The sequence below is a fragment of the Apaloderma vittatum genome, unplaced genomic scaffold (genome assembly GCF_000703405.1).
Source record: "Apaloderma vittatum isolate BGI_N311 unplaced genomic scaffold, ASM70340v1 scaffold18514, whole genome shotgun sequence".
NCBI classification, from domain to species: domain Eukaryota; kingdom Metazoa; phylum Chordata; class Aves; order Trogoniformes; family Trogonidae; genus Apaloderma; species Apaloderma vittatum.
Genome location: NW_009713440.1, coordinates 11,158 through 38,063, shown reverse-complemented (window position 1 = coordinate 38,063; position 26,906 = coordinate 11,158). Strand labels below are relative to the sequence as shown.

The window sequence follows — 26,906 nt, the reverse complement described above, 5'->3', positions numbered from 1 at the left end:
TTTCAGGACACGTACAATCCTGCGCATTACTGCGTGGGTTACTGTACGCTTCTCAGTGAACCTACTAACCTGCCTGATAGACGCACCAGTCCACCAGTGCTGTAGTGTTTTGGTTAATTAAAATGTGCTTCTAGTTCCAGCGTTTTCTGCAGGTCTCTGATGCGTTAAATTGCTGGCCTGTAGTGTATGCTTTTGGAAGCGCAGGGTATATTTAAATTGGCGTAATAGTTTTTAGGCTACCTTGTTGGGGATCTTTCAACAAAAGTATTTCACGTGGCTTGCTTTTTTGAGCTGAGGTTTCCCAGTGCGAAGAAGATGACTTAGTGCTGAGCAGGTCTTTCACCAGGCCCCCAGTAGCCCCACCGAGCCCAGCAGGCAAACTGGGATGAATTAAGGACTTAAGAAAGGGAAGGATTAGCCCCGATAACCTCAGCAGCAGAGCTTTTAAGCCCTCACACTACAGTGGCTGGGGATGGCAGCAGCTCACCCCGCTGCAGCCCACACAACATCCCACTACCACTGTCAGTCCGTCTGTCCCTGCAGTGCCTGGCAATGCTGCTGCAGCTTTCTGTATCTGAGGGGAAACTGAGCGATCCACTGGGTTGTTTTCTTAGACGTGACCACCCTCTCTGGGCTTCAGAAAGGGTCTGAGCAAGCAGATGATGCTTTTGCTGTGTTACCCCTGCCTGCTCCCATGCAGCAGCCCAGCTCTGCCACGAGCATCTCTGCAGGATGCTGCGCTGCAGGGCATGTCCTGGACCAAAACCATCGTTTTTAGCCCGAGCTGGTTCAGTATCTCGCCTGGCCAGTGCAGCGGGGAGCAGAGAGCTGGAGGGAGTGCAGGCAGTAGGCTTTTCTAGTGGTGTAACATCTGTGAAAATTTGGTGCCGTCCATCAGGGCTGGCAGCTAACTGGGTTGTGGGACAGCAGCACCAGCCCCCGAGTCTTTCTGAGGCATCTGACTTGAATTTTCCTGACGTGTTCAAGCCCAGTGTCTCTATTTCCTAATCATCTGAGTGGTGAATGAGGTGTGAGAAAGCTGAGTGCAAAATTGATGCACAGCTTGCTGGCTTCTAAGTGTTGATATAATTTTCTGTCAGGCACACAAAATGTTCAGCTCATGTCTAATTGGTGCCATTTCTGGGTGAAACACAATATCTTTTTACAAGTCATGGGACTTTTGAAAATAATTTTTAGTAGAGTATTCATGTCTTTCTATATTATATCTGATAGACAAAGTTGTTTGATGTAGTTTCTTTATGGCACTCGAGCCTCCTATTTAATTGGGCCCTTTTATGCTCCGAGGCTTTCTGTTTGGCTCAGGTGGTATTGGATGGTGTAATGTTCGATGTTCCTTTCCTTCTATTTATTCAGTACAAAATAGGAGGGGTCTGAAATTCTGCTCTCTGAATACACGTGAAAATCCAAGGAGACAGCGACAGCAGCAGGATTATGGACTGTTACCTTCCCGCGAGCAACTTCTGTCTGTGCAAAAGTGACTGTGCAGCTCTGGTTTTGGTAGTGTCTGCTGGCATTGCCATTCCAGGGATGCAAATGTCACTGGAAAGGGCAAAGCAATGCTGAATCAAGAGTTAGGAATAAGCAGTGGTGGAAGGGATCAGTCCAGTGGCCGTGGTGGTTTGTTCTGTCTTCGGCAGGATTTCTGGATGCTCCTCCAATTTCTAGGACTTGGGGCTGGAACAAAACGTTCATCAATATTGCTGTCACTCGTGATAAGTGAAAAATTAAAACAGTGGAACTTAATTATAAACAGGACTTATGGGCCTTGTAAGCAGAATATTGAAACTCAACTTTTAAGTAAGATTATGGCTTGTTTTATCTTCTGGATTAAAGCATGTGGACGCACACGAGTGCACACACACAGACCACAGCAGGTGCCGGAGCTTTGATACCCCCTTTGGCACAGCAGTGCCGCTGAGGGCACAATCACCCCATTTAGTTACAGGAGAAGTTCATCGAGCGCTCTTCTGCCTGTCCATTTGCAGCAGATACTGCTGTACTTATCCTTCTAAAGTAGGTGGCAAAAATGTTATTTTTAATTGTTTTGCCCTTGGCAGATTTTCTTCCAATCTGTCAGTTCCCTGTACATCTAACAAAGCATGACCCTAACAGAGGGAGGGGTTTTATTATTTTTAAAAGCACAAAGGTTCTTATCTAGCACGAACAAAATGCTGCTTTCATGAAAGGTAGTGCATTGCACACACTGCCTTTTTGTTACTTCTCATAGTGGCTAGGTAAAGCTGCTATACACACATTTACTGGATGTCCGCTAGGATATTTGCCATGGTTCTCTGATTGCCAGTATCTTAAGGCATTGATAAATGACAGAAATAGTACATGGTTCTTCAGGGTCCCAAATTGCTCTTAAAATTGGGTCTACCTGAATCTTTCTTCGGTAATTGAAAACTCGCTTTTTGGACTTGGTTCAGTAGCACCCAAAGGTACTGAGGCGAGTAAAAGGTTGTGCTGGATTGGGAGCAGTCAGGATTGTGACAGCAGCAGGGGTGATGAACTTATTTTTGTGAGAGAATGAGAGTCGGCTGTAATCCTCATCACAAACTACGTTTTCTAGCTGATTTTTGTGCCTTCTCTTCCGAGCTGATGTTTTGCAGGAGATAGACATATTGTATGCGTGTATATATATGTATTCGCATGAGGGGGAAACAAAATAAAGTCAGGGAGATAGAGGCCCTTTGGAAGAGATTAGAGATTGGAAGGGCACAAAGTAGATACCGATACCATCTCTGGAGGAACTGATTAGATTTGAGAGGGATGAGGGAGGTTAGTGTCTGCGTCTCAAATCCCTTGCTGCCGTGGTGCGACGTGACAGAGCAGCCTTATTTTGTCTCTCCATGCTGCATTAGCACATTGTGAAACCCACCTCAAATATCTCAGCAGGTGTGTAGGGGACTTTGTGTCCCATTGTGCTGGGAGGCGGGCGCAGTCACTCTTTGTTTGTCCGTGGTTTGGTCCTTGGCTTTCCTGCCTCCACAGTGTAACTTCCAGCTGGGGTGAAGAAGAGTCCTTGGTTTTGTGCGGTGGCATCCCAGCTCATCTGCAGCAGCAGACAGCTTGGAAAGCAAGAAGGGAGCTTGTCTGCATCTCTTCTTCCAGCTCGGTGTTTCATTAGTCTCTCTGGCATCTGCGGTAGATCCTGGAGGAAGTCTCAGAATGTCAGAAAGAAGAAAGATCTGAAAAGTGGGAGGGAAGGCTTCGCTTTCCCTGGTATGTTCCTGAAATTACTGAAGAACAGGAAAACCTCTGCTGTACGTGTAAGATTGTCAAATAGCATTGCTGGAAAATGAAACTTTTTTGTAATGCAGAAAGGCAAAAGCAGATTTGTCTTGAGTGTAACAAGAAACATTCGTTTCTGTAAGATTTCTATCTGATATAAAATTCATAGTGTCATGCAGACGTCAGCTCAACTTTTTCATCAGTGGTCACAACAGAAAGGCAAAAGCCAGGAAGTAGGAGGGAAACGAGAAACAAACCAGGTAATATCACTGGGCTACTATACAAGTCTGTGGTGTTCCTACAACTTCTGTGTGGTGTGCAGGTCCAGTTCTCACAGCCTGAAAATGAGGTAGCAGAACTGGGAGAGATCTGGGGAGGTCAGCAGGGACAGTGGGGATGCAGAACCGGCCTCCTCAGGCTGCAGGTGGGCTGACGGGAGGGAAGGGAAGTGTGATGCAGATCTATAAGCTCATGAATGGCACAGCAAAGGGATGGTGGAGCTGGGGGGGTTGTTACTGCCTTTTCCACTATGAGGATTTGGGGATACCAAGTTTAGGTAGTAGGAGGAAAGCATTGGGCAACAACAGAAAAATTTGTGCAAGAGCTGTGGACTTCTGTGCCACTAAGTGCTGCTTATATGGGTTCAGCAAGACATTGGAGAGGTTAATCGTAAAGAAATATATTCACTCCATCCATTAACTGAGCACACAGGAGCCATTTACAAAGTCTCTGGTTCAGATGGTGCTGGAAGCTGGGTCCTTGTGCTTACTCTGTCCCCTAACTTCCTCAAGCATCTCCTCTTGGCTGCTGCAGGTGCCACAGCTAGCTCGCATGTAATGTCACAGTTCTCAAGACATCCAAGATGAAGCGTAGGATCTGCCTTTTTGTGTAGCAACCATTGAAAATCTTGCCATGAAATTTGAAAAAAAAAAAAAAAGTAAATTAAAAAAAAAGGGGCTAAGCTAAATATTGAGGCTATGTCATTTACAAAGTGCTTTAATACCGCAGTGATGAGTGATGGAAAACTCTCGCACTGGATGGGACTGCTGTCAGGTATTTTGAAAGTGACCTGTTTGACTGCTGCAAGGAGCTATTGAAAAGGCAGCTATTAGGGAGTTTGGTATAAACCAGAGCCCACAGCAGTGCTCACATCAAAGTGTTAATTACAAAGGTTGCAATGTAGTTCCAATGGACAAAAATTTGCCATGAATTGTTCTCCAGGCAAAGACATTAATTTGCAGTTGAACAGATTTCTTTGTCCATAATTTGGCTTAACACATGTAGAAAATGCTTGATGAAAACACAATTTGCCAAAATTCCGTATCTTGGGTTTTTTTGAGCTGATGGAACACATGCCCATGCAAAAGCAGGGGCAGGCTCAGAGGAAATCGGCACAACTCCATAGCACAAGCTGTGGTTTTCTGGAAGGAGAGGAAAGGGAAGAGAAGCTTCAGAGAGCCTCTTGCAAGGTTGTCAAGGTTACAGGTGCTATTGCTTCTTTAGGTGAGTGGCTTGGGCATTCCCTGATGATAATTGGTATTGGCTGTTTTCTTCCGAGACAACAAAATTTGCATTTTGATTAGATTGTTGCATTTGTCAACACTGAAGCATAACATATAAGTCATTGGAATCTTTTCACAGGATAAGCGTAACTAAAAAAAAAAATACAATAGCAGCATTTACCTTGAAAAGACTTTTTAAATTTTTTTCATTTTTTAAGTGTTTAGGAGGTGAGGATCCCATTATGAACTCTGAATGCCTTCCTATTTCCTTAGATCCCAGTATGAACGTTGCTTCTGGGAGCTAGGTTTCAGTGTTTTCCAGGGAAGCCAAGAGCTGCCTGCCAGTCTGGTGCTCAGTGTGAGAACGAAGGATTTGCACTGAACTCGCTGCTTCAAGACTTCGCCGTGATGGCAGCAACTATGCATTAGCCCTAGGAAAGAAATCTCTGCTGATACCAGCATGGTCTGGCTCAAGAGGAGTCTGACAGCGCCAGCATATACCATAGGAAAACAAATGATGTCATGGTAGATTTCGAGCTGTATTCAGAATTGGTCCAATATGTCACATGGAATTTTCTGCCAGATTTGCGAGTGATATGGCAAGATCTTCATCCACTGTGAAGATGTGCAGCACCGCTGACTTGCTTAGAGCTGTCTAAGAGTGTGCGGTTGGGGATGCGGCCCAGGAGGTTTATGCTATAAATCAAAGAAGCTCAAAACGAGTACCGGGTGCTAAAGTCAGACAGAGCAGCAGCATTACGAAGCAGGAGCTCAGAAAGCAGCCTGCTTTGTAAACCAAGGAGAAGAAATTCACTGCTTCTGCAACAGCAACATCCATCAGAAAGCCCACAGCCGCTTTGGAGCTGAAGCAGCCCCGATTTACTTGGAAATGCTTTTCATGTGCTAAGTCAGGTAATTTTGCAGCCTTTTTAAAAACTCAAAAAGTGGCTCGCCCTTGTGATGGGAAGCCGAAAATCTTGCTAAATCAATATAAACTGCCCAGTTCTAAGTAAAGTAGTAGTTTCAGTGAACGCCACACCTTCAGGGCAGTTTATCCGCCCCAGTTGTGGTGGAGATGTGTGCTTCTGCCTCTCCCTCTGCTGAGTGAGAGCGAGGAAATGGCACTCCTGAGTCTAACACCAGCCTTTGTGTGCCCGCTCTGCTCTCCTGCCTCACTGTCTCCTTTGAATCTTCATTCCCCACTCTCCTGTTAGGCAGACAGAGAATCAGATCGTGAGCTGCTTCATCAGCACCATCTGTCTGGCCCAGGCTGGGGAAGGACTGCTGGAGGTGAGGTGCTGCTGGGGTAGTCCTGCGCCAAGGGTCCCCCTGCTGCCGCCCCTTGCATCCCCGCCACCAAAGGCTGGTCACCTCTGGCCAGCCCAGCTGTGTCAGTCTGCTCCTCAGAGGAAAAGGAAAGGGATGAGATTGCCTGCTCAGTGGGAAGGAAGCCACAAGACACCTGAGAGCCAGGACAAGCTCATACAGCTTCGAAATTGAATGAGGTTTGGGGTGAAGCTCAGTTTGTTATTTTTTTCCTAGGAGAAGTCTGAGGGTTTGGAGAAATGATAAAAGGAGACCTGTGAAATTATTTTCACGTTTGGATGCTGCATTGTCCTGACATTTATGCACAGGATACTGCAGTAATACAGTCAGCACACCCTTTTCACTGTTGACCTTTTCTGTAACATTAACCACAATATTGTGCGGAACCACTGTTGCAAAGAAAAAGATGAGGCGGCGGTGCCAGTTGACTATTGACAGTCTTAAGTACTGCGCAGGATTTGCAGTTGCAGTAATGATGGGTGTGCATGCCGAACCAGAAAAGTGGCATGATACCGAAAAATTATTTGTTGCTGTCATTTAGTTTTGTAGGATCCCTTTCTCATATAGGTGGTTATCGTTCTTCTGTAGATTTACCAATGACTTCTCCCCCATACTAAGTAGTTTACAGTTTAGGGCTAACTTATTGTGTCTTTACATTTAGTAATTTTCTGATGTAAGAAGGACTTGTCATGCCTGGCATTAAGGTGCTGCTAATTGTGCATGGAGGCATTTACATTCTGAATCCTAGTGAATTATAGTAGGCATATTGCACGTTTTACTTCCCTCTCTGGTTGGTTTTTATAACCAAGTATAACCTATAACATTTACCTTCCCAGAATGAAATAAGTTCCACACAGGGATTCGACATCACTTTTGTTCCTCCTGTGCCTTTTACATAGTGTTTAAATTTCAAGTGATCTTGCAGGTTTCATACAAATTCTCCATGGAAAGAATATTCTGATTTTAATATTTTAACTCTACAGCTTTGTCAGTCATGGAGCTATTACAGGCCAGCATGCAAAACATTGCAATATCTTTACCTAATATTTAGGTGAACCGATTTTGGGATGAAGGTTTATTAAATGTGAGAAGAATACTGTATTTAAACTGAAACAGAATTATGTAAATTTTGATGTAGATTAGAGTTGAAGTGTTTTAAAGTTCCACCGAGGACAGCATAGTTAATAATGCTGTCAGCTGAAAGCTAGGGCACCTCCCAGGAGCACATGTTCCACCTCAAAGTCCTTCTTCTTGTGGTGTCCAGCCCAGAGGTGATACCTTGCATGGACAGACTGAAGGGACTGCAAACACAAAAGTACCACAGTAGCATTAGGTTAGTAAAACAGGGAATTTTACATAAGATACGCTGAATTTTGCTATCCATTCTGCATCCAAAGCCTTCAGTGGGCAAGAAGCAACCCAGAACTATGGAAGAAGCCACGTGTTAGAGATATTATCAACAATCTGACCTAAAACCAAATACTGGCTTAAATGTTCAGAGGATTAATAGGTATGACTTGGTGAAGCAAAGTTCTGAAAGTCCTTTCTAGAGGGTAGCTCTTCAGTGAGGAAAGGCCTTTATTGTCAGTTTGACATCTAATTCTTAGCTCTGCGTCACTACACAAACACATAACCTGGCTGAAGAGGTAACCATTAAAATTGATTTGTGAGCTACTTGGTTTGTGCTTTAAAATGCATAGCGTGCCCCTACCTTTGGTTTTCAGAAGCACTTTAAAAACATACATTTCTTATACTACAGACCAATCAGCCGTACCTCCATCCTTGGAAAAATGATGGAGCAGCTTGCTGTGGAGGTTATGTCTAAGTACACAGAAGAGAAAAAGGTTATCAGGAGTAGTCAGCATGGATTTACCAAGGAGAAATGATGCATGACTAACCTGATAACCTTCTATGACGTTGTGACTAAATAAGTAGATGCAGGGAGACCAGTGGATGTAGTCTACCTTGACCTTAGCAAGGCTTTTCACAGTTTCTCATAACATCCTTGTGAACAAGCTGAGGAAGTGTGGGATAGGAGAACAGACAGTGAGATGGATTAAGAACTGGCTACACAACAGAGCCCAAAGAGTGGTGATCGATCGTGCTGAGTCCAGCTGGAGACCTGTAACTAGTGGAGTCCCCCAGGGATCAGTGCTGGGTCCAGTCCTGTTCAACATCTTTATCAACGACCTCGATGACAAGACAGAGTGTCTTCTCAGCAAGTTTGCTGATGGTACGAAACTGGGAGGCTTGGCTGATACACCTGAAAGCTGTGCAGCCATTCAGCAAGATTTGGACATACTGAAGAGCTGGGCAAAGAGGAACCTAATGAGGTTCAAGAAGAATAAGTGCAGAGTCCTGCACCTGGGAAGAAATAATAAAGTGCACCAGTACAGATTAGGAGGTGATTTGCTAGAGAGCAGCTCCGTGGAGAAGGACCTTGGTAGCAGGACCTTGGAAGTACTGATGGACAAGTTATCCATGGGACAGCAGTGTTCCCTCATGGCCAAGAAGGCCAGGGGTATTCTGTGGTGCATTAAGAAGAGTGTGTCCAGCAGATGGAGGGAGGTTCTCTTCCCCCTCTACTTTGCCTTGGTGGAGACCTCACTTAGAGTATTGCATCTAGTTCTGGGTTTCCTAGTTCAAGGGGGACAGGGATTTACTTGAGAGAGTCCAACAGAGGGCTATGAGGATGATTAAGGGACTGGAACACCTACCTTACACGGACAGGCTGCGAGACCTGGGGCTTTTTATTTTGGAGAGGAGAAGACTGAGAGGGGATCTAATTAATGTGTATTAGTATATGAGGGCTGGGCATCAAGAAGGAAAGGACAACCTCTTTTCACTTGTGCCCCATGGTAGAACAAGGGGCAAGGGATTCAAGCGAGAGCTCAGAAAGTTCTACCTCAACATGAGGAAGAGCAGCTTTACTGTGAGGGTGACAGAGCACTGGCACAGGCTGCCCAGAGAGGTTGTGGCGTCTCCTTCTCTGGAGACTTTCAAGACCTGTCTGGATGGGTTCCTGTGTGACCTGTCCTAGATTCTGTGGTCCTGCTCTGGCACGGGGTTTGGACTCGATGATCTGCAGAGGTCCCTTCCAACCCCTAACATTCTGTAATTCTTTAGAGGAAGCTGCCATACTGTTTGGCTTAGGTTTTAGAGCAGACCCCTGGCAGTGGAAGACTGATCCTCATCTGTGATTTTGCCACTTTTGTGGCAAACAGCTTGGCAGTCGGTAAGGTTTTCCACACCTGTGTCATTTAAAGAGTTTCCACTCTATCAGATCAATATGTACTGGCCCCTACTGTACATTCTGCCCTGATGGACTGTGGTACCAAAGTGACATTGAGTGTCCATGCTCTGCCTGAGCAGCCCTTGGCGTGTGCTTAGTGAGTGCAAGGGCCGAGTTGCCCTGAGGACATGACTGTATAGATAGATGACTGGTAGGGTTTGGTGCTGCTTTACAGGTGCATGGGTATTTTTTATGCAGAAATAGACATTTTTAACAGACCCTTGGATAATACAGCATTCGCAGCCTTCTGCGGCAGAGAGATGTGAGGATGTCACCTTTTCAAAGAACCAGATTTGTCTTGTGAACATAGTGCTGGTGGGTTGCTCTCCTGCCTCACCCTTGGAAATGAAGTTATTTTGGTGTACTGTGAAAAGGAGTGTTTGTACACTTGCTGGCTTACATAAAATGGAATATTTCATTTTATACGCGAAAAGCTTCATCACGAAGAGGCCGGAGCTAATCCATTCTATTGGAAAAGGACAGTCTTCTAGTTGAGAGGCATCCCTGCCCACGACAGGGAGGTTGGACTAGATGATCTCTAAGGTCCCTTCCAGCCTAGGCCATTCTATGATTCTCATTAAATGGAAAATAATCTGATTACTACACAAAACATAGTACTTATCTCCAGTGGGAAAAAAAACAATGGCACTTACTATCAGCTCTCTAGCAGCCTACGGTAGCACTGTTGTAGTATCAATAGCTGACTTCTTTCTCTAGTTTAAATCTGTACTCACCCATGTCATCAGTTTGTGCCCGGGTCTCTGTCACAGTTGCAGGTTCCACAGAAAGGCTTTATTGCACTTTCGCCGGTGGAGGGCGGGACAGTCTGTACGGAAGGCATCCGACCACGTTGGAAGGCAGGACCACAGAATCATAGAATGGTTTGGGTTGGAAGGGACCTTAAGGTCCTTGCTTTCTTTGCTACTTTTATGCCTCGTGCGTGATGCTGATGTTTGTTTAATGCACTGAGCGTGACTCTCTTCGTGATAGGTTTTCCGTGCTCCAGACTAAAACCAAACTGCGCTGGATCACAACGTGTTACGGGTTTTGCATAATAAACTCTTTCCTTTTTCTAGGCCCGAACTGCTTTGCAGAAACCACTGTTATTCCAGCAGGCCGGGAGGTGAAAACTGACGAATGCACTATATGTCACTGTACTTATGAAGAAGGCACGTGGAGAATTGAACGGCAAGCTATGTGCACTAGACATGAGTGCAAACAAATATAGGAAACGTACAAATCCAAGTACTTTTCGTGGTTTTTATAAAATATCTCACAGCTGTGAGCACCCTAGATGACCCAGGGAAGTCTGAATGAGAAGATTCTGGTGAGGAGCAAAGAATAAAATATTGATATTTTGTTTTTCAAAGTAACATAATACTGCAAGGCAAAGAAGTCCATATATTTAAAACGTTTGGACATAAGAATACCTGTCTTAATAAATGTGTTATTTTCACAGTGAGTACACTAAAATACACTCTATAAAATATTCTATGTATTTCTATAATACCATTATAGAGCTTAAAAATAAATGTTTTATATAGACAATACAGATTAAAGTACTGTATCATTGCCTGCCCTGTTGTATACCTGCACCACAGCTGAAACATTACATTTTTGTTTTAGTTTCCTCGTATGAGGGTTTTCTTGGGGGTTTGGGGGTTTGGGGTTTTGGTGTGTTTTTGTTTGGTTTTTTCCCTTATTTTCAGTTTAATGGACCACAAGAGAGCCAGCATATGTCAAAACTTTGTTCTTGCTTTTGAAGAAAATGGAGTAGAATAATGCTTTCAGGGAACATACACTGATTTATGAATATTGCTGTGTAGAGGTGGGTCAGCTCCTTCTCTTAGTTCCACTGGTACACATCTACTGGTCCACAGCTGAGGTAACTTGGAGCCATGGGTAACACAAAACTGGTCTCCCATAGCTGTTGTAATAAAAATTTGATCAGACAAATCCATTCCTGATTTTCAGTTCAGACATAACACATTTCAGCAGGACAAATTCCTCCATGACGGAAACAACATGACATCACCCAGCTGGTGGAGATGCTGGTAAGTGCGTGCACAGCAGCGATAACGTAACGGCGGTGATAACGTAACGGTATCAATAATGTAATACAACGGCAATCGCTCACCACCTCCTGTGGGCAGACCAGTGGGCAGCCAGTTCCCAAGCAAAAGGTAGCTCACCTTACCTAAACCTCACTCCTCTCTGTTTTACTGCTGAGCTGGATGTTATGTTACATGGAATATCTCCGTGGTTAGTTCGGGTCACCTGCCTGTTATGTCACCTCCCAAGATCTTGTGCACCCCCACTCTCCTCACTGGGGGTGAGTGAGAAATGGAGAAAAACTTGATGCTGTGCACACACTGTTCAGCTGTAGCCGAAATACCGGTGTATTACCAGTGTTGTTTTCGTCACAGATCTAAAACAGAGCACACCGCCACCTACTACGAAGAACTCTGTGGCAGCCAGACACCATGACCGGCAATACCGTCAGGAGCCCCAGCACAGAGGCAAACACACCGAAGGATGCGGAGAGCCAGACGCCAACATGTGACCGCACTAGGCAGCGTGTGGCCCTTCAGCAGCGGAGTTGGGGAGCTGAGGTTTGCAGCTTGCTGCACAGTGAATGTCATTTCACATAGACACAGGCTTAAAATGGAAACCTTCCTTTCTCTTTGTAGGGATGGAAAGTGGAAATGTGGAAATTAAAAGATTTAAAGTTAAAACTTAGCTATTACAGCATGCAGCTGGAAACCATTCACCTATCAACTAATAGAATATCTAAGCAAAGAAACGGAACTGCTGTGGTGGCCATGTGTACTTTGCTAAATATTACTGTGTGGTCGTGTAATGTACCTGTTCATATTTATCCTTAAATATAAGAGAAAAGCCATCTGTGTCATTTCCACTGAACTAAACTCCAGAGCACGTTGGCTCCCCTAACTGAAACTGAAGGTACTTGGCTGGTTTTCACTTCAGCGCAAGCAGTATTATGCATCCTGCGTATGAAGAGTTCTTCAGCAGGTGGGTTGTGTCTATAAAAGCTGTAGTTCTGGACACACTGATAGCTCATGAATAATTTTAGGTTTGAAGATCTCTAGCTTGGATGATGAATATTTTTCTCAGATGTTCCGACGGCCCTGCGTTGTCATGAATATGGGATTTCTGCTTCTACTTCGCCTGTTTCTGCTTATTTCCCAGTTGAAATCAAGACAAATTATTTCTTGGTTTGGCGTAAGCCATTTTTGTAGGAGTGGGCTGTACATGAATTTGGCTTCAGACGTGTGTAAGTAGGTGCCTGAAGCTATGATATTCTAGTTTCAAGTAATTATAAAATTGTACAGTTAGTGTGCAACAGGATTCTTTATACTACTCTCTTAAACCACGAAAATGGAAGTACTGATATTCACTTAAACAGTTAAATACTTAATGTTGGTTTTAAAAGGGAAAAGTGGAAAAAGAGGAAAGATATGATACAGAGGAACTGGGTGTTACGATAGTAATGTTAAAAAAAAGAAAAACAGCTACAATGTCATAAGGTTTTTCATAGATAAATTTTTAGAGAATAGGATAAGAAAAGTAAATGGGAAATGCATTTAGGCACAATTGAAATACAGGAAATTTTAGTTGGAGATGAAAAAGAAATCATGCAGGAAGAGTGATGAAATACCAGAGGATGTTGCCCGGAGATACCGTCCTTGAGGATGGTCAAAACTCAACTGGACAAAGCCTGGAGCAGCCTGATGTAGCTGAACCTGCATTCAGCAAGGTATTGGGCTAGATGATCTCCAGAGGTGCGAAACTGAAAGCCAGGTTTAAATGACATTAATTTATCTTTTTTTAATACAACTAAGAAAGGAAAATGATATGATGAAAGGTTCCCTCACTTTGGAGAACAATCTCTTCTGTTCTCATATGGTGTAATATAAACTGTACTGTCATGTTGTAAAGTATTTGATGATACTTTTGATGGTAAGTCTAATACCTAAACTATGATAGCTCCGTAATGCGTAGAAGGCTTTGAAAGGCACGTATTATTTAAGAACCTAACACAATCCAGCTAAATGCTCTATTTGTTCCCCTTAAAAAAATTCTGTTTCTCACATGCAACAGGAAGGTAAATCTATCAAAATATCAAAATGCTGCTTAATCTATATCGTTATCACCTTAGAAAAACGCATTCACTTCAGAGGGTGATGCTCAAATGAATTTTCTATGCATACTGTAGGAAGTCCCATGCTCTGATATTCCTTGGTATGGTGGTTTTTTAACAAAGTCTGTATTTTCACAAAGACAATACTGCATACTGTGCTCTCTTTTTAGCTGTTAATAATTCAAACTAATGCTAAGTAATTTAGTGCTGCTGTGAGTGGGAAATTATGGAGAAAACATATGGACGTGCAGTGCTTCAGCCTAATTCAAGGACCCAGCGGTCTGTTCATTTCTAATTACCACATGAAAATAAGAAATAGGTAGCCTTTAGTCATTCTGTGGATTACAGTAAACAGAGTTAAATTTCTTAACTGCTAAACATTTTTTAACATGCTATTACCCATCAATTTATTTTCAAATGGCATTCGATAAGAAGAGCTATTTTCTATATTCTGCTAGTTACGCGGTTTATGCTAGTGTTGGAGCAATAAATGGTGTCACTCTGCAGCATCCTTATAGTGCCATAGTTGCGTAGATTTTATATAAAAGTTGCTTTAGTTCATTCAAACCGGAAAGACAAACATAGTGTCTTACTAGTTACTTTCAAATGTACTGTTTTCATTTTTTGTCTCTTTCATATCAACATATAATTTTTTGAAGCCTCAGGATCTGTCATGTAAACAGTATATTAGTGGGATCCTTACAGTATATTATTGTAAGGTAACATAAAATATCATCATATTTAAAAAGTAATTTGCAGAGGTAGCACGATGTTTGTTTTTATTCCTTTTTTCCCAGAGTACAATTCCTGAAGACATACAGATTTAAACTTGTGGTCTGTATCTGTGCTTGAAAAAATAAACACCTGCAAACTCCATTTTCCTGATCTGACAAAGAGCTAAAAACAGCTTTCACATCTGGCTCATTTTTATACACAAACTAGGTAGGCCCAAGAGCTAAGAGGAAGAAGTGTATAAATTATATAATATTTATTTAAAACTTAGCAAGTTGTATGGGGTATGATCTGCAAATAAATAGGATTTTAAACAAGATTCTGTTACTGAATACCAACTTAAGTCAGGCTTTTAATAAATGTCAGTGACAAGGAATGCATTGAACCAACCACTTTGTAATATTCAACAGTCTTATGAAAGTAAAGATGTGTGTCATGGACAGCGCCACGGTATTTTATGTTACTAATTGTTTTCTTCTGCTAAGAGCTAAAGTGTTATGCTCAGCATGGTATCGTTAAGTGTGGAACAGGTGACTGACCCAAGTGGAATTTTACTTTTTTTTTTGTGAGAAGTTATCAACCAGTCAGTAGTGATACTAAAATTCATCTTGAAGGAAAGTTTTTAGGATGTTTTTGCATTTGAGGCTACACTGCAACATTCGCGACATTTCATGTGCACCTTGAGCTGCTCACTCCTAACCAACAGCTGGAAGGACAGGTAGGTGAAAACTACAATATAGACTCCTTACACCAAGCTGTGTCAAGAGAAGCTGAGATCTATCAGCAAAGGACTAAGTATGCAAAATGCATCTTTTTTTTAAAAATTTTCTTCTTGTCATTTAAATAGGTAGTTGTCTCTCTTGGTATTAATCTAGCAGATATTCTCAAGACCTTAAAAATGGAGTAGTCCTAAGTCGTATGACCTAAAATATTTTACCAATATGCTGATAAATCATTATTTCTTAAAAACAAGGATATTCCACTGATGTAACCAAAACAAACTCTACAGATTTTAAAAATATTTATTAATATTACCATGTTAAAATACATGAGAGCTATTGCAAGCATGCAGATCCCTCAGCCATTTAGCACTTTGTTGTGCCATAGATCAAACTGCTGTTACACCAAAGACAATGAATTCCGTTACTAGGGTTGTATGATCCTGGGCTGCATACAACCATAGACCAAAAAAAAAAAAAGAAGGAAAAAAATGCGGAATTTAAATGATATTAATAACAGAATATTTGCATGTGAAATTTTTAGAATGCATCTTTATCTGTTGGAAAAAAGATCAGAGTTTTTCCAGCATCCTGCTAGCTGATGAAAAAATTGTATATATTTTATACATCTTCTATTTATTACACCGTATTTTTTTCTTCATCAGTTTTCCCTCTATCTACTTATAGGGGATATGTCCATCAATTACATCTTCATATGACCTATATCCAATAATGCTTTAAATAAACTGCTATAACTGCTTGTGTAAGTAATACAGGACAAAATAAAGCTGAAATCTACGCTGTGATAATTATTAAGAAGTAATACAAGTATGATACATCAAACCAGAAATGAGTGTGTGATGCAGAACAAGTGTTCTGAATGAAACTTTTTATCCCGTTGGATCACATTATGCCATTTGATGAAGTCTGTACATCAGTCATGTGCAGACTGACTCCATCACAAAAGGCTAACTCCGCATTATGCTCTTCGCAGAAAGAGAACAGAATTTGAGATATTTGGTTATGACTATCCTGAATCATACTTCTATTTTTTCATTAGGATAGATCTTTAATTATCAGCATTAGTATTCAGTATGCAAAGCTAATTAAAATCTTCCTTCCTTTTGTCAAGTTGGCGCTTACCTGGTTATTGGGTTTTGCTAAGCTTAATAATGACTACTTTGTCACTAATTCACAAACCCTCAGCAGGATTTTTGGTATTTGTTTTGGTTTATCTCCGTTTGTTGAGGCGAGCAGGATTCACTTGATCCCCGGTGGCTGTTACTAGCTTCCCTGGTGTTTTTTGCCACTGCTGTTGACTGAAGAGGGTTTTAGAGCTCTTAAGAGGCCTTTGCAGGTAATGTCAAAACCTCGCCTCTTCTGTACATTAGTATAGGCAGCCCAAGATGGTTTTTATGGGGAAGAGAAAGCTTCACAAATACATGTAATTGAAGGCATCTTCGAACCTTTCTGTCTAGAAAAAATCAATCGTCTTGTGTACCAAAGAAATAATCCTGTTTTTCATTGAAGATTATAGGCACACTTGTAGTAAATCCTTCCAAATTTTCAGTTTATTTAATTGAAGCAAGGTAGACTTCTTCTACAATGGGATAAAAAAGTTTATTTTTCAGAAGTGTCATTGGTTTTCTGTCTAGCAGAAAACATGAAAAAGAGAAAGGAATCTGAAGAAGGGGCCTACAGCCTATCCAGCCAGCTGCTGCAAAGTTTCTTTAACTGGTAAACTGAACTTATAACAGTCTTTTCAAAAGAAAATACCTTCACATTGAAAGTATAAACAGCTTAGCAGAATATTCTGTCCTTACAGCATATTTTATATACTTGCCACTTAGCACCTTACGAACTGAAATGCACACAATGTCTTAATTTGTTCTTGTATCCTATAAGCTAACTAGTATTTTGCGCTCTCTTCTGATTCTTAGGACCATTTCAGTATTCTCTTGATAATGTATTTCCTCTTGATCACTCAAGTTACCATGTTTCAGTAATACAAGTAATCACCATACTGTAGGAAAGAACTGAAAAAAGCCAAATTAGAACTGACTATTCAGTATCTAGTCTGCTAGAAATACTGCAGAAATCAAGCTCTGCAGAATAATACAGAACAAAAAATATTTCATAAAGCCAGTACAGGGTATGATATCAAATTGTCTCTCCAGAGAAGCCCTAAGAAACATGACATTTTGTGCTGTATTAATCGTGCAGCTGCATCTGCTTAAAAAGAACTAGAACAAAACAAATCAAGATTTATAAAGCAGAAAAAGTATATTTAGAAGTTTTGATGAAATGACTGAATTGCCTACATTAAGTAGAAGTTAATGGTGGATCGTACCTCATGCAGCTGTTACCAGTATATTGAACTAACTTTTTCTGGAATAAAGGGCTTTATTTAACATAATACAGGGCTTTAAATGCAGAAAAACATTAAAATTCATATATATTCATATGAAATAATTTCTAAGATGTTTGTACTCATCAATTTTGTTTATTTGAGGCTGATTTACAGAGGCAGAAGACTAAATGGAATTATTAATCAGTAGTAACTCTGTCTTTAAGTCATTGCCTCTACAAAATCACTCAGTAAAAGGGTTCTGCCTGAGGGTTATGTGGTACCTGATGAAATTTTGATATGTTTTACCACGAGCGTTTTCTGCCAAAAACATTTCTCTAAAGATAGATACATTGCACAGTCCCTAATCAGGTTAACATGTTTAATTGGCTAATTCAGGAGCAGATTTAGACTAGAAAATGGGAGTAGGAGGTGAGACAATAGCTCATTATTTAATGCGATTTTACTATAAAAGCAGAGAGAGGAAAGCCAAATGAGTATATTGTGTGATATAAAAGAATATGAGACAAGCATGGGGAAGAAAATGAATGCAAGTTCTACTACAGGCTATTTGGACTGGTAGATGACGCAGTAAATGGAAGGGTTATGCTTGGTGCACCCAGGGTGTGAAGGCAGTGTGAAAGAAATGACACGTTGTTCAGAGAGCGCTGCACAACAGCATAGAGGAACCAGAACTCCTAGAACACTACGTGAAACTAGATACTCTAAAAATAATAGAGGAAGGAGAACAGGTGTAACTGATCATCCAGTTATTTTGCTGTATGAGAAGTAAAAATAGAGTAAATTTGTTTATGAAACCCGCAGAGGATATGGACGGGGGGGTTTATTTCTCCATGTTCTCAGGCCTACTCCATAAACTTTTCCCTTCGTATTCTTATCAAGACCTGGAGATTCAAAACAGTCACACTATTCAAAGTTTAACCTACTTATATTAGAAGGTCGGAGTAACATCTGTTGCCAAGTTCCAGAATAGAACTGGCCTATGGTAGGGTAACATAGATGATAATCTGAGGCTTGCAGTGTATCTGCGGTGATACCCTATGAGTGGTGCTAATCTATGACCTGTATCAAATGTGTTATAAATTCTTCAGAAAAGGAAAAAAGAATCCAAGAAACCACAGAACAGCTGATCATACTTCTATACTATATAAAGACTTCATGAATGAACACCAAAACACATGCGGGTAAGCAGAAACTAAAACAATTTGATGTTGATTTACAAAGAAGATAGACGTAATTAATTTGAAAGCACAGCAGCACGTACAAACGTGATAAACTACAGAAGACTATGACTAGAATGACATTTTTAAAAGTACTGAGTGATGTTTAAAAGATAAGAGTTGGAGAGAAATTGTTAAAGTGATTACTCAGGAGCTTGCTCTTAGACAGATTTTACTCAGTATTTCCACTAACAACATTATCAGAAAAAGTCCCATTGAATTATGCTGACATCAAAAGTGGGAGAAGCTGTGAATAAGGACAAGATTTAAATAGGCAGGAAAAAATAATGAGAACGGCCTGCATATTTATTTGATTAAAGAGGACTGTGAGCATGATCAGTCACAATGAAAATGGGAAGTGTGGTACCGTTAACATCATTTGAAAGAGAGGTTCTGAGGACCAAAAGAAATTTGTAAAAGGCAGTGGTAAGAGCTCATCTGAAATACCATGTTAAATTCTAGTCACCCCTGTGCAAGAATAATAAAATAGGGCATGATATAGGTTTGATGAACACAAACTCTTACAAAAGCAGATAGAATGTAGTTGACTTGTTCTGATTATAAAACAGGAGGCAAAAAAAAAAAATCTGCTTAAGCTAAAGGGCATTCTCCCTATCAGGGTAGATGAGTATGAACTTTCCATGAATTTATATTGGAAGCTTGATCTCCTAACTACAAAACAAGAGTAGCTAAAGAAACCAGAACTCCCAGGTAGTTCTTAAAAGGATGTTAAAACTGGTTTAACTGGGTTACAGAACCTGGTTCCTGCAGCTGTACAAGAGACTACTGGATAACCCAAGAAGTTGAACTCTGCTGTACTTCCATGGAAATGCACTTACCAAAGTGTTTCAGGGAATAAGTGCAGGTTTCAGAAAAAGCTTCCACACTGACAAAGATATAGGGAATGTATTTTGTGTTCTATTTAAGTAATAGATGTAGACATTTTTGCAAATCACAACTAATTCTCCGATGCCGGCATGGTCACTTGACGCATTGAAAACACATGTAGAGAACCTATAGTGGACAGTAATCAGATTGAACAGAGGTCTGTCAAAAATGACCAAAAAGATTGAACTTGAGTTGGTTTAGTTTAGTGAAGAGAATATCAGAAAAAGAAAATAGGAAATTACATAAATAGAAAAATGCTTTCTAATGGTGAGGATGTGCACTCTAGAGTTTTATTTCCTTGGGAGTCTATGTAGTCTTCTGAGGTTTTAAAGATTATGCATCTGTCAGGAATATACATCTGTCGAGGTAGAATGATAAGCAGAGGACCCTCACAGTTTTACTGCCTGTGATACAGTGTTTTGGATCCTGGGAAAGGAAATTACTAATTTTACCACCGAGACCAACTGAGGAGAAGAGTTTATGTTTGAGCATGCTGACAGAATGACATCCTCAGCTATGCAAAGCAGTAATAAGTCAAATTTCAATACTGACTGTTTCAGATTCTTGGATAGTTCAGATGTGAAAGCTTTGCCCTGTATCTGCCAAAGAGGTGTCTCTTATGATCCCCCCCTGTGCAGGGATCAGCTTCTTGGGTTGACGCTGGTGTAGGCCTGTGTAGGATTTCTGTGTGCAAGGAGGTCAAGGAGCATGGCAGCTAAGAAAACAGGGTTATTCTTTACTACTTACGCTAAACAGCCAAAGCAAAGATGAAAGTTGTGTTTTGAAGAAAAAAGGAATACAAATTAGTTTAAAATTGAGTAAGATATTCTGAGGGAAAGCCCAAAACAAATCTGCAGACCATAAAAAACAAACCATCCAAAAGAAGACATGCTTTTCTAAACTTGATTTTCATGTACCTTTCATTGAAAACATATGCAAAAATATTCTATATTATAATAAATTTGATATTTTTCTATATCCCTTCCAAGTATTTGTCACTTTTTGCTAGAAGGCATGGACCAAAAGTTTTTTGTAATGAAGATGACAAATTGCAAAACCCAATTGCATATGGAAACATTTCACATCCTGCAATTTTAGAGTTGTCTCTATTTTCTTCCATATTATTTCTTTCCAAACTGTATTCCATTCTGTAAACTGTTGTTCAGTATGTAATCCAGTGTTTTCTTTCACCATTTCTAGGGCTGTAGGAAACCATCTCTGGTAAAAGGATGATTTCTCTATGTGCTTTGTCTTCCATTGTTCCTTCGAGACTTCAGGCTCGATATTTGGGAATCACATGAATAACTTTTTCTTGGGTGAAATGCCATCTGGCAAAGCCACTCCCACTTCTTAGCATCTAAGGAGTGTGATACATCTTGTTCTAATATTAGGATTGACAAAAAATAGAATCATCAGAATTCATTCCCCTTCCTTATTCTTCCAAATGGATCAACAGTATTTAGAAATTTAACTTTATTTTGCAAAACTACACAGAGTGATATTTTATCTATTATTCTTACTTAATAAGATCTGGAAGGTAACATTTGAGTTTGTAAGTAGATGAAAACATGGCATTGTTGTGTTCCCCTTTATAAATTTAAGAACAAAAATAACCATCTTGTTTGTCTCACCATAAAACATACCTTGTCAGATTCCAGGTGTTCTGTGCTAATTCAGAAAAAAATCACTGCTATCTAGAGGTCTGAATTCAATCAGATTTTAATTTAAATCAGTCTGTAGAAATTTGGTCTGGCTTAAAATTTAAATCAACAAGGTCTTACAGAAGTTGTATTCAAATACTACCTTGATCTACTACTGGTTACCTTGACAGACTTGACAGGATTACTGCCCAAAACACCAAAGCAGAATAATTTTATGAAATAGCAAAGTATGTGGTTCAGTCAGAGCACAAACCATTGTAACAGTATTTAATACTTGGTATGATAAATGAGTTTGTCGCCACAATGCTCTGGACAGTCTGGATGTATTAGAGCATTCCTTCCATAACCGGGAAGGCAGCGATCAACCCACACCAGTTGCAGAGTGCCTTCAGATTTTGGGCACTGGTTCAGAACTTTTCCTGCTATCTTTCACTTGTTATTTAAAAAAAAAAATAAGGTGTTTTGCCTAACTGGAAATAATTCACTTTTTTTTTTTCAGAATCTTTGATGAAGAGAGGTCAGAATACAAGAAAAGACCAAAAAAAAGTGAGTATGCGTAAGGGTTAAGATTTAAAGGATGTACCATTAAGTCTTTTGATTGTAGCTGAATGGAAACAGGACAATCTGATATTCTTGGAGATGTTGGTTTGAATTTAGATAAACTTAGATCAATTAATGCAATATCTTTCAAAGTGTTCAGGATCATACAAATAGAACTTTAAAAGCTGATCCATGGCAATTTTGCCTACATTAGACATCTGTAGCCCAGCATCAATAGACTTGAAGCTTTCCCATCCCCATAGGTAGTATTATTTAGGTCCACTCATATTTCAGACATACTTTCTTTATTAGCTATTTCTGTTCAGTAAAAAGAAAAAGCCAAAGGTCTCCTGAAGCCAAGGTAAATAAGGGGATTATTTTCATTATTATTATTACTATATCAGTCAAATATAATCACAGAAGACTAATTCCCTTACTAAGAAAGATTTGCACAAATACAATTTGAGATAGGAGCAACATTCCTTTCAATCAGTGCAGAACCAGCAGCACACAATCGCAGAAATGTTAAGATACAAGGGAGCTCTATTCCATCTCATCTACTCCGTTGGCAATGTTAATTTTTAAAAATCCTTTATTTTCCCTGGAATTTTGAACCATTTTTAATGAAGTGTCTTTCACTGGAATATTAAAGATTTTAAGTCATAGTAGTTAAAATTAAATATTTGACTTCTAACTCGCTAAAAGATGCAAAAAACCAGTCCCAATAGCAATCTGACAAAGTAAAAAGTATCGATGCTTCATATCGACAGTACTGCATTTGTGTACTGAGATTAATTATATATAGAAAGATAAAAAGAGAAAGAAAAAACAACCTTTAATAGGCTTGCAAGGTTCAGTACACACACAAATTGGCAAAAAACAAATTTCTTCATGCTCTCTTAATTTTTGTTTGTATGAAAAAGACGGACTTTGATCTTGAGCTTTCCCCACAAATGTAGGGGGTTTTTTTCAGTGAACAGGATGGAAGCAGCTTAATGAGTACGTTATTTTAGGCTCCCTCACCCCTCTGCTGAAATCCCAAAGCATGATTTGTATACCTGCTCTTTTTTGGTATTCCTCCTGTACTTCCCTTCTCCTTTCTCCTTTTCCCTTTAAGAAGCTCTGAATTAAAAGTTAATCTAGGAAGCAAGACTCTGGCTCCTGGCTCTTCACCATAAAAGCCGAATAACTGCCAGCAGCTAAAATTCTGCCAGATTAAAACCACTCTGAGGGGATGGAAAGACACTTCTATTGCAAAACAGCACGACTGATAGTTATAAGATAGCGCACGTTAAGAATTCCACGATTGTCTTGCCGCTTTACATGCTCTTGATATACTGTCTTTTAGACTCATAGTGTGATCTGCTTTATCTATAGTGGCAACCGTGTATTAGCAATTCTAACTGATACAGATTTCATATCCACTAAAAATTTTCTATTGATTTATTAATTTACTAAACAAAGTATGTATCATTTTTATGTTATTATACTTTACGGTGAGAGTAGTGTATTATATTATTTGGCTTTTTGTTCTTCCATCTACTGTACCTTGCTTCATCTATGAGATGCATCAAAAGCACTTTGACAGTCTGTTATGTTTTCCTCTAAGGAAGCAACTGTAACAAAATACAGTCTGCTCGAAGAAGAACGAAGTCAAGGAAATCAACTTATTTTTATTTACTGGTTTAAAATCATAGAGAGTTCTGATGCAAGTATTTAAGACTTTTTACCATAGTTCAGATGTCTAGCTTGCAACATTTAAAAAAAATCACAGAGCTTGTCCTCTTGTAGATATTACACATCTATGTATACTTAAATATTTTATGGGAACTGTCATTTATTTGTAAATTCTAATAGCAAGGAAACGCGTAATTCTTGACTCTTCACAGATTTATAAATATCTGAATCCTTTCAAAAGAAATAAGCTACTCCCTTTCTAATTACCTGCCTGCCTGCTGATTTTAAAACAGTCATGAAGGAATGCTCCCCCTTCAGACTGCTGACTATTTCTGCAACAGACTGAGGTTCTGTCTGAAGAACAATCAATGAGGGCAATATCTAGTGCATTCAAAGAGTTTTCATGCCTCGCTCCCCACAAACACATCAGTTTCTAAGCCTTGCCCACTCGGTCTTGTAGGAATTCCTAGGACACAGAAACGAAGGAAGACATCAAGTAGGGACTGAAGAAAATGTGTTGTTACATTTTAGTGAGTGGCTTGCATGGGTCCACATTCCTTATCAAGTGATTGGTACTAATGTATTTTGGTGAAGCTCTAGGAAGGAGTCAACTAAGCTGTTCTCCAGAATGAACGTTAAGAGTAAGTTGCCATATTAAGAATAAAATTATCTTTTAACATGTGAATCGAACTCCTTATATTATAAGCCTTACCCACCTCTATCATGGAAGGAATTTTGAAACACCAAAAGCTACATAGAAATCAAAACGTACTTTCTAAAACTCCAAGCTAGTTAAGAACATGTAGTTTACCACTGGGTCGTATCAGAGTTTACATCCATCTAAATCTCTAATGGGAGAATTTCTCCTCCTAAAGCTCAAATATTCTGTAAAGCCTGCACATTGGCTAAGTCTCATTTATGTAGTCTCAATAACCTTAGAATTAACCTCAACTACACTACCAGTAATGAGTCTCTTCAGATACATCAGTGCTATCCACTACAAATACAGTTTGCAGAGAAACACAACTGTTAGTTTCATCGTTTTTATAAGCAACTGTGAAGTTCAAGAAAATTAAAATTGGAAAGTGGAAAATGAAGCATAATTGGTATACTTTGTTCAGAAAAGGATGTTTTTCAAATTGTATGTCTTGATACGTAGCGACTAATGTAGTACAACATATGAAAACAATGGCCGTTTTGGAACTGAAATAATTAGATACAGTAAGTTCAAGAAAATATTGCAGATGTTCTTATAGACATTCAGCTCAACAGTTATGAATAGCATCTCTTCGGGCTTGAGATATCTCTTTTAATAACTAAGTACATCAAGTGAAATGAACATATATTTGGACTGGTTTACAGGTTCCTTCAGACCTTACTCACGACTTAAAGGTGATGAGACTTCCTTTTCATATGGTTTCAGTGTTCAGAAGGAATATTCTGACAATAAGACTCAAGAAAAAAAAATTCCTTTGGATTGACATGATACTGAGATCTCTGACTTCCACAGTTAATGTTTTTAGTGAAAAGCTGGTAATAGAAACATGAGAACAAATTAACGTTTAAGTGAAAAAGCACTTTTAATAACTAAGATTTATGAAAGGGGGATAAATAACTAAGGCATTGAGGTCTTCATTTATGTATGAACACATCCAACTACCAGATGGAAAGTTTTATAATTATTACAATTCATAATGATACTCAGTAATAATTCTTACATATCCCATAATTTGGTGACATCTTCCTAAGGCATCTAATGGTTTGCTTTAAATCAAGCTAACTTAGTAATTCTGGCAACTCAGTTTTATCCAGGTCTCCTTTAGGGTCCTTTTGTTTTAAAAAAATTGAAAATTATGAAATCTCCCTCTTCATTGTTGCCACTTAAAGAAAGAAAAGTACTGAAGTTCATTTCATTTAACTTTAGTTCTTGAAAACTAGATATCCAGCGTTAGTCTGTCATTTGGCAGCTGCTTATATATAAACTCCGAGGCACATCCATGCAGTGATTTATATACCTGTCATAGGTGGCTACATGAAGGTAGTCTGAGGAGTTACAGAAAGCACTTATTGCTTTCCTTCCTATGTTAGTAACAAGGGACATGATAATGTTTTACAACACAAAATTAAAAACACATTGATCTACTTACAGCCATAAAATGTTCTGAAGCTCTTCTGAAATAATGTAAAATATGCACTTTTGAGTAGCTCTTTTTGCTGTTGACAGGAATTTCTCATTAAATACTTGGAAGCATTCTTACAATCGAGAAACTTTATTATTAAGCCCTTACAATACTTTCTGCATGTAAGTAGTAAGTACGTTCAATTAACTATGAAAATTCTACCAATTCTTTAAAAGCAAGGCAGATTTTTACCTGGAAATGGAAACATATTTCATTGTGTAGACCTCCTCTGTGCATTTTTCTGTGAGGGCATTCTGACTTAATGTAACTTCACAGGAAAGTTCAGTGACAAGTGTGCTTAGTATCTAAAGCAAAAGCAGTGTTATGAAAACTGTTGCAGGGGCCTGTGTGATAGCAGGCTGTGAATTCATAGTAATTTTTCAGATCAGAATAAGCTACAAGAAAAAATGTAGAAGAAGAAAAGTAATTTATATACTTGAAAATAAAATTGACAATTTCAATCCTTCATTTATAAACAAAACCTATTTTGCACCCTCGGAGAATTTTTCTGGATCAAATAGTGTATGCTGGGCCAGTTGGAAAAACTTAAGGAGATTTTTACAAGTCAGCATTCTTATTTACATCCACTAATTTTTAAACCAAACAGAAGATTACCATAAAGGGATAAGGAATATGAACACTAAAGTTAAGAAGCATAAAAATACCCTTTAGTATGTGGCACAATATTGCATCTCACACATCATGGCCAGTTATAGTAGTACATTACCTACTTTTTCGTCAGCTATCACAGAAGTGTTTCAAAGGGCTTAAAAACTGAATCCTCTTCCCCAGAGATCAATAGATGAACTAATAAGATGAACAGAAATTCCTTCTCTGCAAGCAGAAGTAACTGAAAAAGCTTCCATATAGATATGAAATTTACTGCTGTTTCACCTTTACTGTGAAGCTAAATGTGCACATGGGCCTCTTTAACAAGCAAGCCAATGTACCATAAAATGCCTTTTTCTACTTGTTTCATTATAACCACTCTACTTACCCAAAGCTGAAGATCAACAGGGCACAATGTTAAATAGAAAACAGGAGTAAAAGAATGAGGAACAGGGGTCATGGTGTGGATATAACCAGAGATATGAGCAGGGGGTGGCAGGGAAGAAAGAAGAAAAAGCAAAGCAGCTGAAAGAAGAACATCCAAAATACGATACTCAAAATTAAGACAGCTCATTAGATCCTCTACCTTGCTTTTGCTTTCCCCATTCCCTTTCCCTTGCTGCTGCTTATTCCAGATTGTTTTTTATATATGTACGAAGCTTGAATTTTGTATGCTAACATTCAGATTTGATCCTTACTGAAGGATGTAAATCTGCATTACTGAAAACTGTAACTTTTCCCATCAAACCTGTTACAAGAAACCTTTTCCTTCCCA

The 26,906-nt window shown here is 39.5% G+C and overlaps 2 protein-coding genes across 2 annotated transcripts in view; one reads left to right on the top strand and one right to left on the bottom strand.

Moving 5' to 3' along the window:
• VWC2 (von Willebrand factor C domain containing 2) overlaps positions 1-10,942 on the top strand; it is a 53,388-nt gene extending 42,446 nt beyond the window's left edge. The window contains exon 3 of the mRNA XM_009868397.1: positions 10,452-10,942. Within this exon, the coding sequence (XP_009866699.1) occupies positions 10,452-10,603 (152 nt within the window). The 3' untranslated portion in view covers positions 10,604-10,942. The remainder of the gene's footprint in view (positions 1-10,451) is intronic.
• Positions 10,943-15,354: 4,412 nt separating this feature from the next.
• On the bottom strand, positions 15,355-25,917 carry ZPBP (zona pellucida binding protein; the record flags this gene model as incomplete). Its single annotated transcript, XM_009868398.1, is given in 6 exon segments — positions 15,355-15,447; positions 21,426-21,516; positions 21,518-21,591; positions 25,715-25,788; positions 25,791-25,834; positions 25,836-25,917. Coding segments are annotated over 6 exon segments (458 nt in total), but the record flags the coding sequence as incomplete, so codon positions are not given.
• Between the last annotated feature and the right edge of the window lie 989 nt (positions 25,918-26,906).